The 23,740-nt window shown below is 40.4% G+C and overlaps 1 protein-coding gene across 1 annotated transcript in view; it reads left to right on the top strand.

The window, feature by feature from the left end:
• The window catches only part of LOC143290857 (uncharacterized), a 94,335-nt gene that overhangs the window by 43,881 nt on the left and 26,714 nt on the right, over nucleotides 1-23,740 (top strand). The window contains exons 3-16 of the mRNA XM_076600437.1: nucleotides 3,035-3,165; nucleotides 3,840-3,982; nucleotides 4,850-4,982; nucleotides 6,618-6,738; nucleotides 9,662-9,766; nucleotides 11,086-11,290; nucleotides 12,599-12,742; nucleotides 13,361-13,609; nucleotides 14,058-14,111; nucleotides 15,118-15,246; nucleotides 15,808-15,929; nucleotides 16,945-17,041; nucleotides 17,943-18,084; nucleotides 21,952-22,035. Of these exons, the coding sequence (XP_076456552.1) occupies nucleotides 3,035-3,165; nucleotides 3,840-3,982; nucleotides 4,850-4,982; nucleotides 6,618-6,738; nucleotides 9,662-9,766; nucleotides 11,086-11,290; nucleotides 12,599-12,742; nucleotides 13,361-13,609; nucleotides 14,058-14,111; nucleotides 15,118-15,246; nucleotides 15,808-15,929; nucleotides 16,945-17,041; nucleotides 17,943-18,084; nucleotides 21,952-22,035 (1,859 nt within the window). The remainder of the gene's footprint in view (nucleotides 1-3,034; nucleotides 3,166-3,839; nucleotides 3,983-4,849; nucleotides 4,983-6,617; nucleotides 6,739-9,661; nucleotides 9,767-11,085; nucleotides 11,291-12,598; nucleotides 12,743-13,360; nucleotides 13,610-14,057; nucleotides 14,112-15,117; nucleotides 15,247-15,807; nucleotides 15,930-16,944; nucleotides 17,042-17,942; nucleotides 18,085-21,951; nucleotides 22,036-23,740) is intronic.

Genomic DNA, 23,740 nt, shown 5'->3' with positions numbered 1-23,740 from the left:
TTTTTTTAATTTAGATCTTTTTTTGTGACAGACAGGTGTAATGTACAAAGCATGGCAGTGGTTCTAATTTTTTTTTTATTGTTGAATTTGATAAACTGAAAAGAATAACATTCAGTATTTTTTAAAGTTGAAATATATATATATATATATATATATTTCTTATATAAGCAAAGTGTGAAATTTTAATTTTATGAAAGCATGCCAGAGGATGCATATTTTTGTTATAGTTTCAGTTTCAGTAGCTCAAGGAGGCGTCACTGCGTTCGGACAAAACCATATATGCTACACCACATCTGCCAAGCAGATGCCTGACCAGCAGCGTAACCCAACACGCTTAGTCAGGCCTTGAGAATAATAAAGAATTATTTAAACATACATATATATATATATATATATATATATATATATATATATATAATTTATCAGGCAGTGTACATATTACAGCATTGAAGGAATTGGGTTAAAAATGCTACATAGCTGCAAATGGGACTGAGCAAACTGAACTTGGATTTTTACCTCCAGAACATAAGCTCATGATTTAGAAAAAAAAAAAGATTTTCATTTTTAGACACCAACTGGAAGGTTAGATCAAAGAGAGCATGATCTTCTTTTAGCGCTAATATTCCCCCAGGACTGGCGGTAATTTGCAGCATGGGCCTTGATCCTTAATCCCAGAGGGAAGGGAGGTGTGTGTATATAGTGTGGTGTATCTGATGTACTTCCCCCCATGTCTCACCTTATCTACCTGGCGAAAAAAAAAAAAGGGGGGTGTGAGGCAGCCAGTACTCTGTGGAGGTGTGCAGGGTTAATTGACAGGGCCAGGTGATGTTAGCAAACATCATCGTTCCTGCTTTTACTGCTGCTTTGCTGCACACAGGTTGCATGCAGCAAGGGACTGAAGGAGTTGGGAGGAGGTGGGGACGGAGGGGAGGAGGGTTTGGGGGTGGGGGGGTGGGGTAAGAGGGAATGATAGTGGGAGAGAAAGTAGAGTTGGGGTTTGGGGGGGCAGGAACTGGTTTGGGGGGAGGCCGGGGTTGGGGGGGGGGGGGAGAGATGAGAGAAAGATAGGTTAACCAACAAAATATTTGTATTATCGGAAGGGGGGGGGGGGGAGAGATGAGAGAAAGATAGGTTAACCAACAAAATATTTGTATTATCGGAAGGGGGGGGGGGGGGGTTGGGATTGAGGGAAAGGTTTGATACATTCTCTAAAACTCTCTTGAAACTGCTTGATTTCTGAATAGCATTTTCAAGGCCAATGAATCCCCTTTGAATTTCAAGAAATGACTAAATTTAAGCCCACAGCTTCTTGGAAACCATAAAAAAATGGTGTCACCCCAAAAAAATGTTCGCTGTTGATATGGAAAGCAATGGTTCAGCTGTTTTTGTTGATTTGAAACATTCAAAAAGAATGAGATCAACATCATTAAGACTTCGTGTGTTTGAAGTGTGTGTGTGTATGTGTGTGTGTGTGTGTGTGCGCGCGCGCGCGTCCATGCATGCATGCATGCATTCATGTGAATGTGTCTGTGTGTGCACACATATGTACATATATATTGACTTGTCTGTATGTACATATATTTACTTGCATGTGCATGTTTGCATATATGTATGCATGCATATATGGGTGTGTCAGTCTTTGTGTGTGTATGTGTTTGTGCACATACATGCATGCATCCTCATGTGTGTATGTATGCATACAAACGTGTTTGTCTGTGTGCATGCACAGTCATGTGTAAGTGCATACTTTAAGTATGTATATACTTTGTGTGTTTATAATATAATGATTGGAAAATAAGGGAACAATATTTGGTGCATAAATCTTGTAGCAGATTGTGGAAATTTAATGTGTGCCAGTTCATTAGCTGTTTATTAAATATCAGAAATGACAAAATACTGAACCCACAAGTCATCAGGCTGGATATAGTTTATTTAATAAAACAGAATGTATGTTTTAAAACAAGACTTACTTTTGATAAGAGGCACGTAATGTTTCAGACCATAATATGGAGTGATGGCCTAGAGGTAACGCGTCCGCCTAGGAAGTGAGAGAATCTGAGTGCACTGGTTTGAATCACAGCACAGTCGCTATTATTTTCTCCCCCTCCACTAGACCTTGAATGGTGGTCTGGACGCTATTCATTCATATGAGACGATAAACCGAGGTCCCATATGCAGCATGCTCTTAGCGCATGTAAAAGAACCCACAGCAACAAAAGGGTTGTTCCTGGCAATATTCTGTAGAAAGTCCACTTCGATAAACAAAGCTGCACGCAGGAAAAAATACACACACAAAAAAAGGGTGGCGCTCACAGTGTAGTGACATGCTTTCCCTGGGGAGAGGAGCCCGGATTTCACACAGAGAAATTTTTTGTGACAAAAAAGAGTAATGCAAATAATACAATAAGTCTGTCTTAGGAACTGTTAGCAAAGTATTGTACAGATTTGCAGGTTTTTGAGAATTCAGAGCAGTTTGAATGGGATTTGTGATGAGAGAACTTGATGCTTGTTTCTGGGTATAATGATCCCCTTACTTACGGGTGAAGTACAAGATGCAAGAGGGGTCTAGATGAAACAGAGGCTTGGTGGCAGCAAGTTGAGATTAGCCCTGTCAGAACAGGTGTTCATCCCATTAGGAAGATATTTCCTGGGCTCACCATTCTATTGTTCTTTCTTTCCTGTTATTCTTTCTTTATTGTTTACTTCTTTGTGCATAATTTAGGATGAAGAAACAATTTTGATTTCATATGAATAATGTGTCCACATTTTTTATTGGTTGTAAATATAAGTTCTTTTCGTTTCCATGTTCTTCTTCTTCTTTTTTTTTCTTTTTTTTTTTATAAAACATCGCAGTAGTATCTATGGATTCAGTTCCTGTAATATATGTTTAGTGTTTGTGTATGTGAGAGAGAGAGAGAGAGAGAGAGAGAGAGAGACAGAACATGCAAGCAGTTGGCTCAAGCCTATGCAAAAAAAAAGCAAAAAAAAAAAAGCGCGTGTTTTAAAGACAACAGGATCAATTGTGTGTTTTCAGATCTGAAGATGATGCATCCTCACAGGACGAAGCACCGCCCTATGTGAATGAGCAGACCAAGCCGGACGTGCGAGAAGATGGGGACGGCCATGAGGCAGTCCCTCTGTCACTGGAGGATCAGTACTCCCAAGGTAGGAGTGGTGGTGGAAGTATGAAATGGCTCATTGGGGCGTGGGGGGGGGGCTGGCTTCACTGTCGCATCTGTAGAGCTCCAGAGTTTTCCCGTACCCAGTTACGAGTCTCATTTTTCAGGTTTTCTGTCTTTGTTTATCTGCCAGCTTTAAAAGTTGTTTCTGGAAAAAAATCACTGTCAACAACACACAGGCATTTTTATACACTTGGTGCACACACACACATACGTATGCATGCATGTGCACGCACGCACACACACACACATGCACTCACACACATATCTGATATCACTTCCAGTGAAAAAAACGCTAAACTGAAGAATGAATCCACACCCACATGTACACATGTTCATGTACACATTCACACCCACACACACACATTTATACATACACTTACGCATGCACCATGCACATATAAACACCTGTATGTTTGAGATGCGCACAAACACAACACACACACACATGCACGCATGTGCACCCCATCCATCCCCTCACGCCTTGTAAAAAATATGTGTAATGATGTGTGCATGAAACACTCGCTGAGTAGAAAACAGCCGATTTCCATCAACACACAGTAACTGAAAACCATTAAAAAAAAGAAAAAAGAAAAAAAAAGAAAAAAAGATTCTTTATCATGAAAATTTTGAGACTTGTAGACTTGTATTGTTTTGCAGGTGAGAACTCAGAAGCAACAGAAGAGTATGTTGCCTACATCGAGATTCCCCCATTGTCCAGCTCTGAGGAAGACAACAGTAGCGACGAAGAGATCCACGTCAAGAAAGCCAGTCGCATTCGCTTCAGTAAAGACCCCATCAGGGTAAGTGAGGCGAACAGCTGTGACCCAGTCTCGTTTCTTTTGCCACGCTTTCTCTATAGATCGGTTAGCATTTTTTGTCTGCCTCTCTCTTTGTTTGTTTGTCCTTAATCCATTTAGCTCTCTGTGTGATCTTTTAATCCATTTAGCTCTCTGTGTGATCTTTGAAGTCTCACTCATAAGGGACAAAAAGTTTTGAGTGGATGTTAGTTTGTGAGAGAGAGCGGGGAGAGAGAGTAAGAACAAGAACAAAACTTTCATCTCCAGGCCTCCGGCCCCAAGAAAGAGGTCAAAAGTACACAGTATGGTGATCACGCAGCGACAGCAAAATGTAAAATACATACCAACTTAAACCTGTAGAACAAAAGTGCTTCTTGTGCATAGTAAATTAATTCTAACTTTCATCATTGTTGTCACAGAATTCCTGTTGTATCATCAGGGCATTAGATGTATAAACGCAGAGTTTACGAATACTGTAAACAAAACCATTCTTCAGCAAGTGAACATACGATTGACCTTCAGAGTTCAGATGTTTTTGCCGCAGGTTATTGTAAAGGACACAATTGTTTATAAAATGGTTTTCATCTTCGACCACATTACAACGTTTACATGCGTAATTTGAATTACATTTGAATGTTCTCCTAAAAAATGATATGAGAGTGGGAGAGCGTGCACGTGTGTGTGTGTGTGTGTGTATGCATACTTGTGTGCCTATATACTGCTTCAGTTTTTCTGGGGGGTTTTGTGTGTGTGTGTGTGAGATTGCGCGTGCGTGCGTGCAAGTGTGTTTATGTGCACGCGCTTGCGAGTGTGCAAATGCACAGACACCCACAAACCACCATTGATAGGAGGAGATGTTTTGTGCTGCAGGTATTCCCCACGTACAGCACCATTGACTATGACCGACGCAATGAAGATGTTGATCCTGTCTCAGCATCTGCAGAATATGAACTGGAGAAACGTGTGGAAAAAATGGACATCTTTGAAGTGGTTTTGCAGAAAGGTAAGGACACTTACCTTTGATGAGGAGAATGAGACATAAGGACAATTTTTTTTTCTGTTGCTTTTTATTTTTTTGAATAAAAGCAGGTGTCCATCTTGGGTTTGCTATTATTTAGTATTATCATTATTATATATATATATATATATATATATATACATATTTAGATATGTATATATTTTTCAAATTCTTAATGAAAGCAGTCATTGCCCTTGTATGATTTGTCCAAAGATTGAATTTTTGTCACACATGTTCTGTAAAAAAAAGAAAGAAAAAAGATCATATTGTTTTACTGTTGCTATTTGAATGGTCTTATTTGTTGTTTCCAGTATTTTAATCCTTGGATGATGTCTACCAGAGTCTAACAGATTTTCTTAAATGTTCTTTTTATCACATACATTAATCATAGACAATTTTGTACTTGTTTGTTTGTTTCCACTGTCTCTTTGTTTGTTTCCAGTTATATCTATTTGATGATAAGCATGCTGACATGCAGAAAAAACAGAATATGTCAGTATTATTGTTTGTTTTTGAGTCTGAATTATACAAAGAACGTTTGGTCTCATAACCTTGCCTTCATTTGGAATCTGAATCTACAAAGAATGTTGATACCATGATATTGAATAAGTCACCTTTTAACGAGAAACAATTGACATGTTACTATTTTTTGATGAAATTGTGATTGTTGTTGAGCGACTGAGAAGTATTTTGTGATTGTTATTTAGTGACTGAGAAGTATTTTTATTTAGTGGCTGAGAAGTATTTTTTTCTGATTTATTTTCTTTGGGAAGGTGGAGGAGAGGGAAGGGAATGTAGCTGATAGTTTTAGTGCGTGAAGTCAACCATGGGCATCGACAGGCGCAATAGCCGAGTGGTTAAAGCGTTGGACTGTCAATCTGAGGGTCCCGGGTTCGAATCACGGTGACGGCGCCTAGTGGGTAAAGGGTGGAGATTTTTACGATCTCCCAGGTCAACATATGTGACCTGTATCGTTTATCGTTATCTGCTAGTGCCTGAACCCCCTTCGTGTGTATATGCAAGCAGAAGATCAAATACGCACGTTAAAGATCCTGTAATCCATGTCAGCGTTCGGTGGGTTATGGAAACAAGAACATACCCAGCATGCACACCCCCGAAAACGGAGTATGGCTGCCTACATGGCGGGGTAAAAACAGTCATACACGTAAAAGCCCACTCGTGTGCATGCGAGTGAATGCAGAAGAAGAACCATGGGCATCAGCTGGTTAGGATCGTGGTTTTTTTGTTATTTTTTTCACTTCTTTTCATTTTTTGGGTTGAAGAGGGTGAGGGGGGAATGGGGGTATCTCTAAGAGCTTGTGAACAAGGAAAAACAGTACATTTTTAGAACAAGTGACACAGTATAGAGATGCCTTCAGCATAGAATTGTTGACACTTTGTCAAATACCTTCGTGTGTGACAAGCAGTGAAAGGTAAATGCCATGCAGTATGATTACTCCCATTACCTTATTGATCCTCATATTACTGAAGAAATGTCCTTTATAACATTGAGATAGTAATGCATAACATGAATTTTTTTTTTTTTTATGGGCTATAGTTTTCAACAATTTTCAGATAAATGTACACCTTTGTAGTAAAGATGGTGGACTACTTTTCCAGGGTCTGAGGGTCTAGGAATCAGCATCATTGGCATGGGGATAGGGGCAGACGCAGGGTTAGAGAAGCTTGGGATCTTCATCAAGACCTTGACAAATGGTGGTGCTGCACAGCGAGATGGCAGGTAATGGATTTTGTATTGACGTTGCTGGTACTGGCATGCTGTTGAGAGAGGTCAGTGTGGTATGTGTGTATGTGTGCATGTTTGTGTGTGTTTGTGTTTTCATGGGTGCGTGTGTGCGTGCATGCTCTGTTCGTATGTGCAGAGCATACATGCGCACACGTGCAGATTTGTATTCATGTTTGTGCGTTAATGTCTTCATATGTGTTTTATGTTGTTTGAAAATGAAAGAGAGAGTTTGTATGAATGGCTGAGAAAGAAGAGAGTAAGAGAGAGAGAATGATGATGGTGATGTTAATCATGATTGAGGAGGAGGAGGATGACGATGTTTCTGTAGAAGTACATTTTTTGTTTGAGACTACATGACAAGGCAGTGCTGTGTGCTTTCTTTCCTTACGATATCCCTGTGTCAACCAGGCCTGAGAGAGATAAACACTTGCAGTGTTGGTGAGGAAATTTAATGAAAACACCCCAAGACACAATTGTGAAGTTGATGTTACTTAACTGTGTGGTCCCGGTTTACCCATTTAAACCTGTAGCACACTCATCTCTGGGTAGGAGCGGACTGCAGGCTGAAAAAAACCCTCCTCTGCTGGGAATCAGACCCATATCCACCCACTCATAAATCTACTAAATGAGCCACTTCACCATGGCATTGCTTGAGAGAGAGAGAGAGAGAGGGAGTGGGTGGGCTGAGGGGGGTGGGGGGGAGTAAGTAGGGAAGGTGGTGGAAGGAGAGACTGACATGGACAAGAAGCAGACAAAAATCTGAGAACAGAGAATGTTCTAGGGAAATTGAAATCCTTGGAAGACAACAGTGGACATATCCCTCTTCACCTCTCTGGTTGGGTAGTAGTAATCTTTTGTGTTTGCTTGTTGGATCTGTCATCCTTTCAGAGATAGCATCCCCCACCCCCACACCCCCTCTCCCCCCTCCCCCCTCCCACCCACCCTCAGACTTTGTGTGTGTGTGAGTTGGAGGGGAGGGAAACAGGATGGAATGAGTGATTCCCCCTATCAAGCTTGCCATGTGGGGTGTCTTCTGTTGTGGTGATGCTATCAGTGTTGTCTTCTTGCTTGCCCCAGCCCTTCCTCCACCACCTTGCTTCCCATGTTCTCTTTCTGAAGTAATCCCATGTCATCAGCACATTAGCCAGTAGGCCTTGCTGTGACCACAGGCACTTGATAATGGTTATTACTTTGTCAGCTGTGTGATGTGTAATATTCCCAGTCTCAAGTTTCATTAATGCAGATTTTTGTTTATTGTGTAGAACTGATATGGAAAAATATGAAGGTGAAATCTGTTGTAGTTAAACAAAACAGCAAACGAACAAGAACAACAAACAAAATATTTTTAAGTTTTATAAAGTTTACTTAAATAAAAAGACCAGCTGTTTACCTTCCATAGTAACAATGACAACAAAACTTTCAGCACAAATTATATGATGTAAAAGTTATGCTGATGATATAACCGAATCTGTTAGGACAAGACACATGGTTTTTGAACCATGTGGTGGTATTCACCACAAATCAGCTTCAGTCTGTCAGTCAGTATCTGTTTTTGGTTTTTCCATTCTTTAATAGATTTCTATTCTCTGTTTCACTCCCTCTTATCTCTCCCTCTGTCCCTCTGTGTGTGTGTGTGTGTGTGTGTGTGTGTGTGTGTGTGTGTGTGTGTGTGTCTCCCCCTCTCTCTCTCTCTGTCTCTGTCTCTGTCTTTTTTTTTCTCCCTCTCCACCATTTTATAAATTATCCATTACAGACTCTTTATAAAACTTGATGACTTATCATATTTTGAAGGACACCTGACATTTTGTCAGTTGGTTCATTAATTCAGTGGGATTCTGTGTCAGGGTTGCACCTTCTTTGGCTGTCAGAAGGATGAAAAATGACAAGTTGGAAATGCGGTCGTTGATGAGGTACTCTGTTAATGAAGGGCCCTGTCATGTGACAGGGTGATGGAGATGGACTGCCCATGTTTGACATACATGTGTGTGTTTCACAACTTATCTGTTGGGAATTTGGTTCCCCTCATTGGGTGCTCTGCATCGCGCATCCCTGATGGATCTCCTTCAAGTGACTGACTCATGGTCTGTCAGGTTCTCACCTCTTTTCAAAGGTCACCTGTATATATAAAGGAACAGACACTTTACCACTTAGATCTATCAGAACATTTCTCAGTTTGCCGAAAGGTGGCTTGTTAAATCACTGAGCCAGCCTTGCAGATTTTGATTGTAATCTGAGAATTTTGCTTCACAGCACAAACAGCTGGCTGTGCTGGTGCTGAATTTTGATAATTGTATGAGGCCAGTGGTTGATTTTGTGTGTCCCAGCCTGAAGTTTGAGGATTATGTGAGGCCAGTAGTTGGTTCTGTGTGTGTCAGCCTGGCTCTCTCCTGTGCTAAGATCATATGTGATAAAAAAAAGTTTGCCCAGCTTTCAGATACCACTAAGGTTTGTTTGCTTTCAAAATGGTTATCACTGTTCTGGTATACATGGCATTCTATAGGGCACTGAAGTAGCTCAGTGTGTTTGTAAAACTTGTTGAGTTTGCTCAGATTCGGCATGTCAGAAGTGTCAGTGACCATGTGACAGTCACATGATCACAGTTCTGTGAAGGAACCAGTGATAGGAGCACAGGAGTCTCTTCACTTTTGTGAATTATAACACTGAAGACTGTGAATTCTGGAGTGCTGTGTCAGGATTTTGCAAATCAATGCTTAATAAGAAACCTACATGCTGAAAAAATACTAAAGAATATTCACTGTGGAACAGCTGTGTGATTTCAGCAAGAGATCAGTGGGTCTTTGCTTGGTGTTTAGGAGGGACTTTGATGCTGTGCAATGTTACACAAGGTGTATAATCCGATTGAGAGACGGCACAGAATGGAATTCTTTCCAGTGAGTGTTTTCACGACTTTTTACAGGATACAAGTCAATGACCAGATCATTGAGGTGGATGGCAAAAGCCTCGTTGGTGTTACACAAGCATATGCTGCATCAGTGCTTAGGAACACCAGCGGACAAGTGAAGTAAGTGTTCTGGTTTTTCTTGTCTTCTTTTCTCTACCTGTTTAGTGAATGTGTTCTCCAGTTTGTAAACACTTTTATGGCACTCACTGTATTATTTTGCTGTCATTGACAAACTCAGTATCAATTTTGTGGTTCTATTTGTTTTTTTGCTTTCTGTTACAAGAGAAAAAGTGTGTATTTCAGAATGATTTAATCTGATTGAATAGTTCTGGCATACAGCACACATAAAGCTATTAGTTGTTTCTGTCTTGGGGATACAAGCAGTTTTCAGATATTGATAGACACATCATGGTAAGCTCTGTCGCAGAAACTTTTATTTTATGAATTGGACTTTTTTTTTACTTAAGATTTTTCACGTTCCTTGAGTAGTGTGTATATATATATATATATATATATATATATATATATATATATATATATATATAGATAGATATACATATAACTACATATGTACACAGACTGACACACACACAAAAATGATATTTTCAAATGCTTTTGTGTTCGGTATTGTTATTTGACGATGATTCATTAAAATAAAAATGTAATAATTGTTGTTATTATGATGTGATTGAAATATATGAATTAAAATTACCTGATAAAAATCCAAAGGCTTACAGACACTCTTATAAAAGATGCTGTGAATTCTATAAACATTTAGTTGTTCATTTATTAAGAGTCCAGACAGATATAAAGGATTGTTCATAATTCATTACTGAATGTTTTTTTTAAGTCTAAGGAAGTAAAAGAAATAATCATTCATAATTTAATGTGTTAAATGTTGTTATAAGAATTGACAAATATGAACACAAATTACTTGATAAAAATCCAAAGGCTTTCAAAGACTTCTGACGAGTGTTCATGGAATATGCAACTTTTTGTTTTGTTATATAAAAGAAAGTGTTGTTTGTTAGGAAACATCCCAGCGTTATTTCATGGTGTGTGTGCAGGTTTCAGATAGGACGTGAAAAAAGTTTGTAACGAAATTCCCAGCGCCATTTCATGGTGTGTGTGCAGGTTTCAGATAGGACGTGAAAAAAGTTTGTAACGAAACATTCCAACGTCATTTCATGGTGTGTGTGTAGGTTTCAGATAGGGCGTGAAAAAAGTTTGTATTGGAACATTCAAACATCATTTCATGGTGTGTGTGCAGGTTTCAGATAGGGCGTGAAAAAAGTTTGTAACAAAATTCCCAGCGCCATTTCATGGTGTGTGTGCAGGTTTCAGATAGGGCGTGTAAAAAAAAGTTTGTAACAAAATTCCCAGCGCCATTTCATGGTGTGTGTGTGTGTGTGTGTGTGTGTGTGTGTGTGTGTGTGTAGGTTTCAGATAGGGCGTGAAAAAGACCCCACGAAAAGTGAGGTGGCCCGGCTCATTCAGCAGTCCCTGGCCCAGGACCGAGCGCGGGACACGACGATGCGCGACACCCCCCAGCATGAGCACCAGGATCGTCTGAAGCAGCTGGAGGAGCAGTTCCACCCCAAGGATGAGGTGCTGGAGCATCACGCACACGACCACCACCAGCAGGTACAGTCTATGAAAAGTAAATGATCCTGAAAACTGAGTAAAGCTGCCATGTATGGCAAGGGTAAAAATGGTCAAACATGTAAAAAAAAAACATCTGTGAAAAGTAAATGATTCTGAAAATGGAGTTTTGCTGCCTTTTACGGCAAGGGTTTAACTGGTCAAACATGTAAAAAATCATATGTGAAAAGTAAACAAACCTGAAAATGGGGTATAGCTGCCACATATGGCAAGGGTAAAAATGGTCAAACATGTAAAAAGCCCACTTGTAGACTGACTGACTGAGTTGCAGCCCACAAATGCAGAAGAAGAAAGTCAATGAAAATGAGATTTTTTAAAATCTGCTGTCTGGCTCTACTCTGGAAGTGGTGGTGTGCACACACATGCACACGCACACACACACACACACACACACACACACTTTTTTTTTTTTTTTTGAAGGAAAATGAATGGAGAGGATAATTTCAACATGTTTGATATTGTCGGGATAAATCACAATACTTTGAAGATAATCCATTTTTTTTATTTAAAAAAAGTATACAAAATCATTTCGGGGGAAAAAAAAAGAAAGAAAATTCAAGTCTCTATAGTAATTGGTAAAAACTGCACCGAAACATTTGCAAATGTATTGTACTTAACAACTGAATGCAATTATGTTGTTTTCATCCATTATCATGCTGTTCTATACACAAACGCTCACTTTTTTTGTCACCCAAACAAATGAAACCAAGAAATGATGTCTGAGCAAAATGTTTCATTGTTTTCATGCCTACATCCAGCATGACTATGCCCCCTTCCTGTCACTGTGTTGGTAGGGTGTAATCTTCATCAGGATAATCAGAACCTGTCACTGTGTTGGTAGGGTGTAATCTTCATCAGGATAATCAGAACCTGTCACTGTGTTGGTAGGGTGTAATCTTCATCAGGATAATCAGAACCTGTCACTGTGTTGGTAGGGTGTAATCTTCATCAGGATAATCAGAACCTGTCACTGTGTTGGTAGGGTGTAATCTTCATCAGGATCACTTTGGTTGATCAACAGCAGCATAATTTTAGTTTTCTATCCTATTGTTTTAATCAGTATTGCAGATATCAAGTTGCCCATCAAACAAAATTTTTTTATACATTGACCATCCTGGTAGCCATGTTGTTTAAAATCAGCTTTTATTATGTAGGAGAGAGAATGAAAAAGAAAAGGATGTATTTATTTCCTTACTTTGTCAGCGAACAGTCAGAAGCAGGTTTTATTTTGTTTTTGTTTAGTTTGTTTCGTCTTTGAAACGTACAGCTCTCTCTGTCTGTTTCCAAAAGGAGCGTGAAGAAGGTCGGCTTGATGAGGATGAGGATGTTGACAAGGATGAGGTGGTGCTGGAGGATGAGGATGAGGAGGACGACAAGGAGTGGATGCTGACACATGATGAGGAGGATTACCCTCAGCAGAAGGAGCAGGAAAAGGTGAAGGAGGCAGTGCTCGGCATCCTTGACTTGTGGACCTTCTGTGGTCGTGTTGGTCTTTAAGTGTAAAATGACCCAGAGCCTTAAAAATGGCTGTGAATGATTGTATTCACAAATAAATGATAAAAAGACAGCCATTGACTTAAAATTGGCTTAGAATAGCTATGAATACTCCGTTTTATGTATGTATGGATGGATGGATGGATGTATCTGTCTAAGTATCTGTCTTATCTGTTTTGCTATCATTTATGTGTGTGTGTATGTATATCCATATCTCTATCTATCTATCGATATATATAGATAAATATATATATATATATATATATATAGAGAGAGAGAGAGAGAGAGAGAGAGATAGATAGATAGATAGATAGATAGATATATCTATTTATCTATACATCTTTCTCTCTCTCTCTGTGTATATATATATATATGTATATATATATGTATGTATATATGATAGATAGATATAATGTATCATCTCATCCAAAAGACTGTGTTTATGTAGTTGCGAGTGGATAGGTAGGAGGGTGGGTGAGTGCATGCGTGTGGTCACAAATCACTGTCTGCTACCGAGTGCATGTGTGTGGTCACAAATCACTGTCTGCTACCTTTCAGGGGATGGAGGAGTCTCAAGAGAAGGAGCGCCAGCAAGAGCTGCTCCTGGAGCTGGAGAGTGCAGCAGGGGACACGACTCCCCAGTCCATTCCTTCCCTGGCTGAAGAGGTGAGCAGCAGCTCCCCAGAGGACAGTCTGGATGGGCCGCCCAAGCCATCCATCGAGGTGTTCGACCTGCCAGAGAGCAGCAGCAGCGATGCTGAGTCGCCCGGAATGGAGCAGGAAAAGCTGTTCATCAAACTGAAAGAAGTGAGTGAGAGAGCAGAGACCAGCTTCACGCTTGTCAGTTGCAGGCAGGGTTGATGAGCTCAGCCACACAGGAAAGCAGTGCGTGTCGGGGGAGCTTGTAGGTCGGTGGCAGCACGAAAAGCAAGCTCAAAGACTTAGCACACATGCAGATATAAGCTTTTGTGCATATTTGCAGATGTGTATTTGCAAGCACATGCCCATATTTACACACACACACACACACACACACACACACACAAGGCAGTGAGTACATGTACACTCACTGGCACAAAAAGATAATAATTCCTACCATAAAACAACAGTAGGACTGTAGAGTATGACCTTTTCGTAAATCTTTTAATAAATTTTTAGTGCAGTTGGATTGCCTCTGTTTCTTTTGTTGTTGATTTGATAACATGGAATTGACTTTGGGGCCATCATTACTTTGATGATCTGTGGTGTGTTCCAGGCACACTACAAAAACGCTGTGGCTGATGCAGAACTGGCTAAACTCCGTGCAAAGGTTTGTTCAAAGTGACCCAGCTGATCTTGTTTCTTTGTTTTTTTCAGCAGTTTTACTGACCTATTATGAAAAGTCAAGCACTGCTGTGCTGTGATTGAATTTTAGATTTTCACTAAACCACCTGCATGGGTCATGTTAAGTGTCAGGAAATAAGTTGTGTGATGTAGGGGAGTTTATACTGGATCTAGTTAAATATGGTACACAGCAAGTTTTTTTTTCTCTCAAGTGAACTTACATTTGTGATTTTGGAACATTTCCAGGGCATACATTTTCCATGAAATATTAAGATTATTAGTTCTATTGTCAGAGGGCTGGAATTATTCATAAGATTTTGACGGGCGCAGTAGCCGAGTGGTTAAAGCGTTGGACTGTCAGTCTGAGGGTCCCGGGTTCGAATCATGGTGACGGCGCCTGGTGGGTGAAGGGTGGAGATTTTTACGATCTCCCAGGTCAACATATGTGCAGACCTGCTAGTGCCTGAACCCCCTTCGTGTGTATACGCAAGCAGAAGATCAAATACGCACGTTAAAGATCCTGTAATCCATGTCAGCGTTCGGTGGGTTATGGAAACAAGAACATACCCAGCATGCACACCCCCGAAAACGGAGTATGGCTGCCTACATGGCGGGGTAAAAACGGTCATACACGTAAAAGCCACTTGTATGCATACGAGTGAACGTGGGAGTTGCAGCCCACGAACGCAGAAGAAGAAGAAGAAGAAGATTCATAAGATTTTAGCATAACAAAAAAATCCACAAGATCAAGGGAGATGGTTCCTTTAACAAGCCAAAGGCTTGTTGTGGCCAATTTTTTCTTACTGCTGAAAGGTATTACCAGTGCACAGGAATGACAGTGTATTAAAATATTGATTCTTGGATCTTGATACTCAACAATGCACCTCTAGTTGTGTCCTGATCATTCTTACCCCTCCCCCTGTGGTTGAAATAGGCAACAGATTGGGTAAGGATTGAGGATGACGCTTTGTCTTTTATTGTTTTGTTTTCAGATCATTGTTCTGGAGACAGCAGAGACCCAGAAGAAGCAGATGGAGAAGAAGTATGAAGACACTGTCCACAGACTGCGTGATGTTGAGAAGCAGCTGGACTCATCCCGCAAAGAAAACAGTCAGTACCAGGTGAGTTTGGAATGCAGCCTGTGGATGGTGTATAACCAGACAGATGGACAGTTCACAAAGTAAGATGTGTGATAAGGTTTCCAGGAAAACTGTGTTTCAGTAAAAGGTAGAATGAGATATTATTGAGGCCATATTACAACAAATCCAAAGGCTTTGATGACCTCTTAATTGTTTACAACATGGAATAAGACACCTTTGTTGATCCTATCTAAATTTATAACAATTGTTATGCAATTAAAAAAAAAAATTACCTCTCGACTTGTCATACAAATTGTTTAAGATATTACTTCTGGACTCAGATTTCTAAACAGACTGAGTTAGTGCAGTTTGTGTTATTGTATTTTTAAACTTATGCTTTTCTGTTCAGATAATGACTTAAACTTGGCATTGTTTCGTTTTTGGCATCATTTCATTTACTTACAAGTTCATTACACACTGTGTAACTTTACCATGTACATTGCCTATTGTCCCTTTTGGTTTTTTTTGGTTTTTTTCCCGTGTACCCCCATGCAGTCTTTTTGGGAATAAGACACGGTTCAGTATGTATGTATGTTTGCCCAGGATATGCTGGAAGGGTCTCAAGGTCAGTACATTCTGCTGGAGAAGAAGATGAAGGTGGACTTTGGTGCCCTGGAGAAGAAATACCACAAAGCCAAGAAACTCATCAAGGAGTATCAGCAGAGGTCAGTGCAGCTGTCATATGTTCTGAAGACTTAGTTTTATGTTGCTTCGCCCCTTATCTTTGTCAAGGTTTCAAAGACAGCTGTCATTTGTTCTGAAGACTTTATTTTATTTACCTTCTCTTCTACCTTTGTCAAGTTTTCAAAGACTAAAAATTTAATTTCCGCTGTTTTTTTTGTTCCAGTATTCAGTTGTTATAAGTGTGTGTTTGCAGCTAATTTGGCAGCTCTTTAGTAAAGTTTGGAATTATTTTAACATAAGATGTATAACATGTACAAACAGCTGAAAATAATATAAAGTAATAGTATGGTTTGGGGCTGCTGCGTTGTGGAGGTGTTTCACCTGGTATGAGCTTGAAGCCAGCCAGGACTGTGAAGAAAGACAGTTTGGGCACAGACACGTTTACCATTTACAAGGGGAAAAACACCCACCAACATCCATGTCATTTTTAGGGGTTAGTGATAAAGGATTTTATCGAAGAACAACAGGGAAACATCACCATTATGATGAATGACAGCAGCTTACATCAACATCAACATCAACAGCAAGACAGTCATAACAGTTTATGATGTTTGTGTCGCTGCAGGTGTTGTGCGGTGTTTCGTGTTTGTGTGTGGTTGTGTGCGTGGGGTTGATGAAGGGAAGGGTGTTGCGTTACAGTGCACTTTGTTTTGTGTGCTTGTGTGTGTGTAGTTTGAGGTGTGTTTGGCGTAGATGGAGGGCAGGGTGTTGTGGTGTGTTGCAGTGCGTTTTGTTGTGTGTGTGTGTGTGTGTGTGGTTTGAGGTGCGGTGTGGTGTGGTTTGTGTGTATTTGCGTGTGTTAGTGTGTGTTTGCATGCATATGCGTGTGTGTGTGTGTGTGTGTGTGCGCATGTGTGTTTTTTCAGGAAGGACTTTATCCAGTAAAAATACAGCAACAACACACTATTGTGATAAACACCCCCAACAGATATACAGCCATCTTCATCCAAAAAAAAAATGATAGCAGTGTGTGAACTCTACATGTGTTGTTTCCAGGGAGAAAGACTTTATCCAGGAGAGGGAGTCCTTGCTGGAGCAGCAGAGCGAGAAGGACCAGCAGTACAATGACCTGGTCAAGAACCTCAAGGATAGGGTGAGTAAAAGAATCAACAGTGAACACATATTTAAGCCTTTCAGAAAAGCTCTTTACATGTACGTACATAACTCATTTGACTGCAAATGATGGAATCAGTTCGCACAATCTTTGCAGTGAATGTATTGTTCAGAATAGCCCATAGACAGAATGAAATGAAGAACAGAAAAGAAAAGAAAGCCAGCACCACTTTCTCTAGCTCCCACATTCTCTCGTTTTATTTGTATTTGTATTTCTTTTTATCGCAATAGATTTCTCTGTGTGAAATTCGGGCTGCTCTCCCCAGGGAGAGCGCGTCGCTACACTACAGTGCCACCCATTTTTTTGTATTTTTTCCTGCTTACAGTTTAATTTGTTTTTCCTATCGAAGTGTTTTCTACAGAATTTTGCCAGGAACAACCCTTTTGTTGCCGTGGGTTCTTTTACGTGTGCTAAGTGCATGCTGCACACGGGACCTCAGTTTATCATCTCATCCGAATGACTAGCGTCCAGACCACCGCTCAAGGTCTAGTGGAGGGGGAGAAAATATTGGCGGCTGAGCCGTGATTCGAACCAGCACACTCAGATTCTCTCGCTTCCTAGGCGGACGCGTTACCTCTAAGCCATCACTCCACTTATATTGATATATTAAGGGAAGTCTGGGGAAATAATTATGGCATAATTAATCAGGCGTATATGCAAGATAGGTTTGCTGTTCTTATACCTGTTATTGCAACGAGAGTGGTTTAAAAAAAAAAAAAAATTACATGCCTTGCCTTGCCTTGTTTTGATATTTAAAAGTGACTGGTACTGTCAAGGGAACATAAACCAGGTTGTATTCAGATGAATGAAGTTGTAGTAGTAAGGTAGACAGTTGACTCATGTTGATGGTGTTCAGTTTGAGAGACTGACTGTTGTCCAGGTGTTTCATTTGGAGAGTGAGTTGACAGAGGCCAGGAAAGCTGCTGGACTGCCCCCTGAACCACCCCAGCCCATGGAGGATATCAAGCTGCCAGAGGTCAAGGCCACCCCTCAGCCTGTACAGGCGGTTCTGAACGGAGATGGTAAGTGCCCCTGAGAGATGTGAGAATGCTGACTGAATTCTCAGTAGACAATCCACTGATGTTTATTATGAGGTGACATTGATATGGAAGGTGTCATGGTGAGTATAGAGTGCCATCATTATTGCTTTTACTATTATATTTCTTCTTCTTCTTAAGATATTTGAATAAATGGCCATCAGATCTGAAAGCTTGTTCAGGAAAACGTTCTTGAAACAGCTGTGAATGTACTATATTATGTTCTTATAATGGGAACATAAAGTCAAGCAAGCATGAGTGCATCTGTTTTGGTGTTCTGTTTGCCCTGGCCATATTTTGTATGTATAATTGACTAATAAGCTTGTGAAAATAACATGCATTGGGTTTTCCTTTAATACCAGACCATTGTGCCCATGCCAGTTTCTGTGTGATGTCATTTGTCTGGAAGTGTTCCCACAGCGAAGCTGTTTTCTTTCATGCCCCTCTTTGTTGCTTTGTTCTATCAGGCCATCTCTGTTTCTGACCAGTTGAAAAAAATTACGTGTGTAAGTTGTTTGAAATATAATGCTATTTTGGTTGTTGGACTTCCCATTGTTTTCCCCCCGAATTTGGATTAAACCCTAATTGTGTGAACAGGATTAGTAATGACAGTACAAGTGTGTGTGGGTGTAGGTTGTGTATTTTGTTTGTGTATGTGTGTGTGTGGAGGAATGTGGTCGAATGGTTAATCTGCCAATACAGTATCTGTGAGGGTCTGGGTTCAATTCCTGCTCTCACCATTTCTCCCAAGTTTGCCTGGAAAATCAGTTTGGGTGTCTAGTCATTTGGATGAGATGAAATACTGAGGTCCTGTGTGTAACACGCATGTAGCGCACTGAAAAAGTACCCATGGTAAGAAAAGGGTTGTCCTCTGCGCTCTGATAGGTAGGTACACAAAGATAAGTACATGCACTCAAGGCCTGATCTGTGATCGGTTATGCTGCTTTCAGGCATCTGCCCAGTAGATGTGTTATTGTGTATATGTATTTGTCCAAATGCAGTGATGCCTCCTTGAGAAACAGAAACTGTAAAACTGTCTGTGTGTTGTGTTGTGTTGTGTTGTGTTGTGTTGTGTGTGTATGTGTGTGTGTTCTTTTGATATCACAACTTTGACATCGCAGTTTGCAGACAGGAAATGGGAGACACATTGGAAGCTATCCCTCAGATAAGGATTTTACAAGTCCCACATGCAGCCTATGTTCCAGCCATAGTCATTGAAGTTTATTTATTTATTTTTTTTAAAGCTGCAGCATATTTAATTACAGCAGAAAAATTGTAGTCTTTGATGAGGAAAGGGGAGTTTTTGTTGTTTCTTTTTCTGTTGTTGTTCTTGTCTTAACTCTGTGTCTTAGCTTGAGTGAGTTATGATCCGTTCCTTATCTTTATAACCAGTGATTCTGCGCATTTGGATTTGCTGTATGTCTGTGAATTCTAACAAATATTGTCAGTGTGTTGTTTGTAACACATGCATGTGCGCTTGTCTGCGCTGGGTTCACTGTTGTGTTTTTGGCTCACGTGTGTAAACAAAGTGAGTCTGTATGATAACCCTGATTGATTTGTCCATGTATGTATGGATGTATAATTGTATGTTTGTTTGTATGATTGGTGGGAGGAAGGTGGCAGAATGGTTAAGACGCTCGGCTGCCAATACAGAGAGTCCGTGAGGGTGTGGGTTCGAATCCCGCTCTCGCCCTTTCTCCTAAGTTTGACTGGAAAATCAAACTGAGCGTCTAGTCTTTCGGATGAGACGATAAACCGAGGTCCCGTGTGCAGCACGCACTTGGCGCACTGAAAAAGAACCCATGGCAACGAGAGTGTTGTCCTCTGGCGAAATTACGTAAAATGAAATCCACTTTCATAGGTACACAAATATGTAAGCATGCACTCAAGGCCTGACTAAGCGCGTTGGGTTATGCTGCTGGTCAGGCATCTGCTCAACAGATGTGGTGTAGCGTGTATGGATTTGTCCGAACGCAGTGACGCCTCCTTGAGAAAGTGAAAGTGAAAGTGAAAGTTGTATGATTGTGATAAAGTTAAACAAATTTATTTTCTCTGTAAATACTCTGTCAGCACCAAATCTGGACTAAACATGGAGAAAAAATCCACACATACCAGTTACAGGCATGTTATTGCTCCAGATTAATCCGTTTTTCTGGATCATTAATGGTTTGTTTTGTTAAGCCTTAGGATCAGCAAGATTTTCTGGGGTCGTTTCTGGTTCATTACTGGAAAAATTTGTTTCAGTGGTATTTGTTCAGCATGCGATAGCTACTTCTGTATTGAAGTGTCTGAGCGTTGAAGTCATGGAAAAGACCAGAAAAGGTTGCAAGATTGACAGATACAAATGCATAAGAAGTTTGGATATTATTGAAATGCTGATCAAATGTGACTGACTGGCACAAACCAGCTCCACATTTCAGTAGATCTCAAAACAAAAAAAACAAACAAACAACAACAAAAAAAACCAAAAAAAAACCCCAACGTTTTTGACAGTGATTTTGATCACCTAATGCAGTTTACACAACATAAAACCATAGATTATTGAACATGGGTTTTTATGTCGAGTATTGCACCAGCTCTTGCAGTATTTATTATGACTTATTGAAGCTGGAAAATCGTGATAGGACAACAAAAAGTTTGAAAATTTGATTTAGATCATTATAATTGCAAACCAATGAAATGCCCTTCAACTTGGGCTGCTGTAGATGGAATTATTACGTTTCTAGCACACAATTTCCAGTTCAGCAAACACTCATTTCTGAAGGTACACAAAAGTATGATATGATATGTAAGATTTTGTTACCCACCACGTGGTGTTTTAGTTTTGTTGTTTTTAAATAAGCAGGAATCACGTCTCTTTGTGTAGTGTATATGTGTGTGCTGTTGTATGTGTAATGGGGTTATTGGTGTGTTTGTGTCTGGGGGTCTGTGTGTGAGAGAGAGATAGGGCTGCTCATGTGTGTGCAAGTGTGATAGTGTTGCTGTGTGTGTGTGTGTGTGTGTGTGTGTGTGTTTGATGGGGTTACTCATTGTGTGTGTGTATGTTTGTGTGTGTGTGCGTGTGTGTGTTCGCTCTTTTATATGTGTGATAAGGTTACTCTGTGTGTGTGCGCAAGCGCATGTGCATGCATGCATGCATGCGCGTGGAGTGTGTTATTGGGTTACTCTGTGTGTGTGTGTGTGTGTGAGTAAGTGAGTGAGTGAGTGAGTGTAATTGGGTTACCCTCTGTGTGTGTGTGTGTGTATGTGTGTGTGTAATTGGGTTACCCGAAGTGTGTGTGTATGTGCTGTTGTGTATATGATGGGATTACTGCGTGTGTGTGTGTGTCAGTGTCTGTGTGTGTGTGCTGTTGTGTGTGTGATGGGGTTACTGTGTATGTCTGTGTCTCTGTGTGTGCTGTTGTGTGTGTGATGGGGTTATTTTGTATATCTGTGTCTCTCTGTGTGCTGTTGTGTGTGTGATGGGGTTACTGTGTATGTCTGTGTCTCTCTCTGTGTGTGCTGTTTTGTTTGTGATGGGGTTACTGTGTATGTCTGTGTCTCTCTCTGTGTGTGCTGTTTTGTTTGTGATGGGGTTACTGTGTATGTCTGTGTCTCTCTCTGTGTGTGCTGTTGTGTGTGTGTGATGGGGTTACTGTGTATGTCTGTCTCTCTCTCCCTGTGTGTGCTGTTTTGTTTGTGATGGGGTTACCGTGTCTGTCTGTGTGTGTCTCTCTGTGTGTGCTGTTGTGTGTGTGATGGGGTTACTGTGTATGTCTGTGTGTGTCTGTTTCTCTCTGTGTGCTGTTGTGTGTGTGATGGGGTTACTGCATGTGTTAGCGGCTTGCCCCCAGTGTGTTGTGCTGGTTCCAGACGAGGACCCCCTGTCCCCCTTGTCTCAGGATTTGCTGGACACGTCCACTGGCTCTGAGGCCTCTGATAGCTTCCTCTCACCTGGTGGGTCTCTGTCTCGATCTCTCTCTGTCTCTCTCTCTCTCTCTCATGTTCAAGATAGCGATAGGTTTGAGTTTTACTGACAGTTTATTTCTATGCACTCTATTCCTACTTATCTGTCAATGAAAATGGATAAGCATTTGAAACATATCACAACCAGGTTCCAATTTGGAATTTCTGACATATTTCTTCATCATTATCGTTATCGAAAGTCCAGTGTCTCTGATCTTAGTTGTCCTTTATGCAGACGTGCTGAAGAAACCGAACTTCACTTTGTGTTGTGTTGCCCTGCTTTGAATGACCTTAGACATGAGTGGATTCCACAAAAATATTATAGACACCCTACTTTATTTCGACTTGCCATGCTTATGTCATCAACTAACGAAACTATTATAAAACAGTTTGCTATTTACTTATATAAGGCTTTTAAGTTTAGCAGTGTATTATGTAGCTAATTATTATTAGTTGTGCATTATCCAATTTGTGGATTATCATTTGCAGCTTATCATTTACTTTTGTAATTTGTAAGGTTTTGATTTTGAATGTTGATTCACTGTACCCCCTTCATGAGGGGCCATGGCCTTTATTGAATAAACTATCCGTATCCGTATCTGTGCCTCATCTGTTGTTCATTGTGAAGGCATTCCTGCCCCACCCACAGCCACATAGCCAGTCCAACCTCCTACTCCTGTGGGGAAGGGGGTGGGCGGTGGGTTCTCTGAGTAAAAATAGTACCTCCACCTACTGTGGTAGAATTTCTTTCCTCTTTTCTATCTCTTCTCTCTGTTTCTGACCTTTTCCTTTTCTTTTTGTCATCTCTCCCTTATTTTCTGGATTGCTGGTTCATTCACTTTTAATTCTTTTTCTAGAAAGACTTGAATATTTTTTGTGTATGTCTTGACTTGATAATTTGTAATTTACATATTTTGTATTTTTTTTGTATTTTGTATATGTGAATTGCTTGTTGGCTTTTTGTGTGTGTGTGTTTTTGTGTGTGTTGTTTTGCGTACCTGTTATTAAACCTCATTTTGTGTATCACTGTTGTGTTTATGTTCAGGTGTTGTTGGTTTGATTGGTCAGAATCAGAAGCACGTTCTAGGTTTATATGCATGGATGTGATAGATGTGTGTGTGTGTGTGTGTGTGTGTGTGTGTGTGTGTGTGTGTGTGCTCATCAGAACAAACATTTATAGTTTTCCAGCCCTAGTGTGACCTTTGTGGTCCGCTGGGCTAAGCAACAATGATCAGTTGATGAATAGTGAAATCACCTATCTGAATGCATATATGTATGTGTATGTCCATGTGAGCAGTATTTGCTTGTGTGGGCATACAAGCATGCCGGAAATGTACGCCTGTGCTCATATTGGAGTGTAGTTTTGAGTCATCAGCAAATGTGCATGTGTTTGTGTGTGAATTTCTTCCCATTTTCTCTTGTTCTTGTTTGTAAGTTGCATTTTCTTGTGAATGACATAACATTCTGGCGTGCAAGCCTGTGCTTCCTCTTGCCCATCTTAATGTGAAGACTCAAACTCAGCCTTGGTAATGGTTTGTCCTGTGTGCTTTAACACAGAGAGGTTTGTCATGTCGCCTAAAATTTCACTTATAAATACTTAGAACCTTTCATTGTTTCTTAACAGCTGGCTTTGTTAACAATGTTTGCCTTATACCTGGATGTACATTTTGAGTTGTTACGTGTAAATTGTCAAAAT

This window comes from Babylonia areolata, chromosome 1, assembly GCF_041734735.1.
Source record: "Babylonia areolata isolate BAREFJ2019XMU chromosome 1, ASM4173473v1, whole genome shotgun sequence".
NCBI classification, from domain to species: Eukaryota; Metazoa; Mollusca; class Gastropoda; order Neogastropoda; family Buccinidae; genus Babylonia; species Babylonia areolata.
The sequence above is the reverse complement of the archived record's forward strand: the minus strand, read 5'-3'. Positions and strand labels throughout refer to the sequence as shown.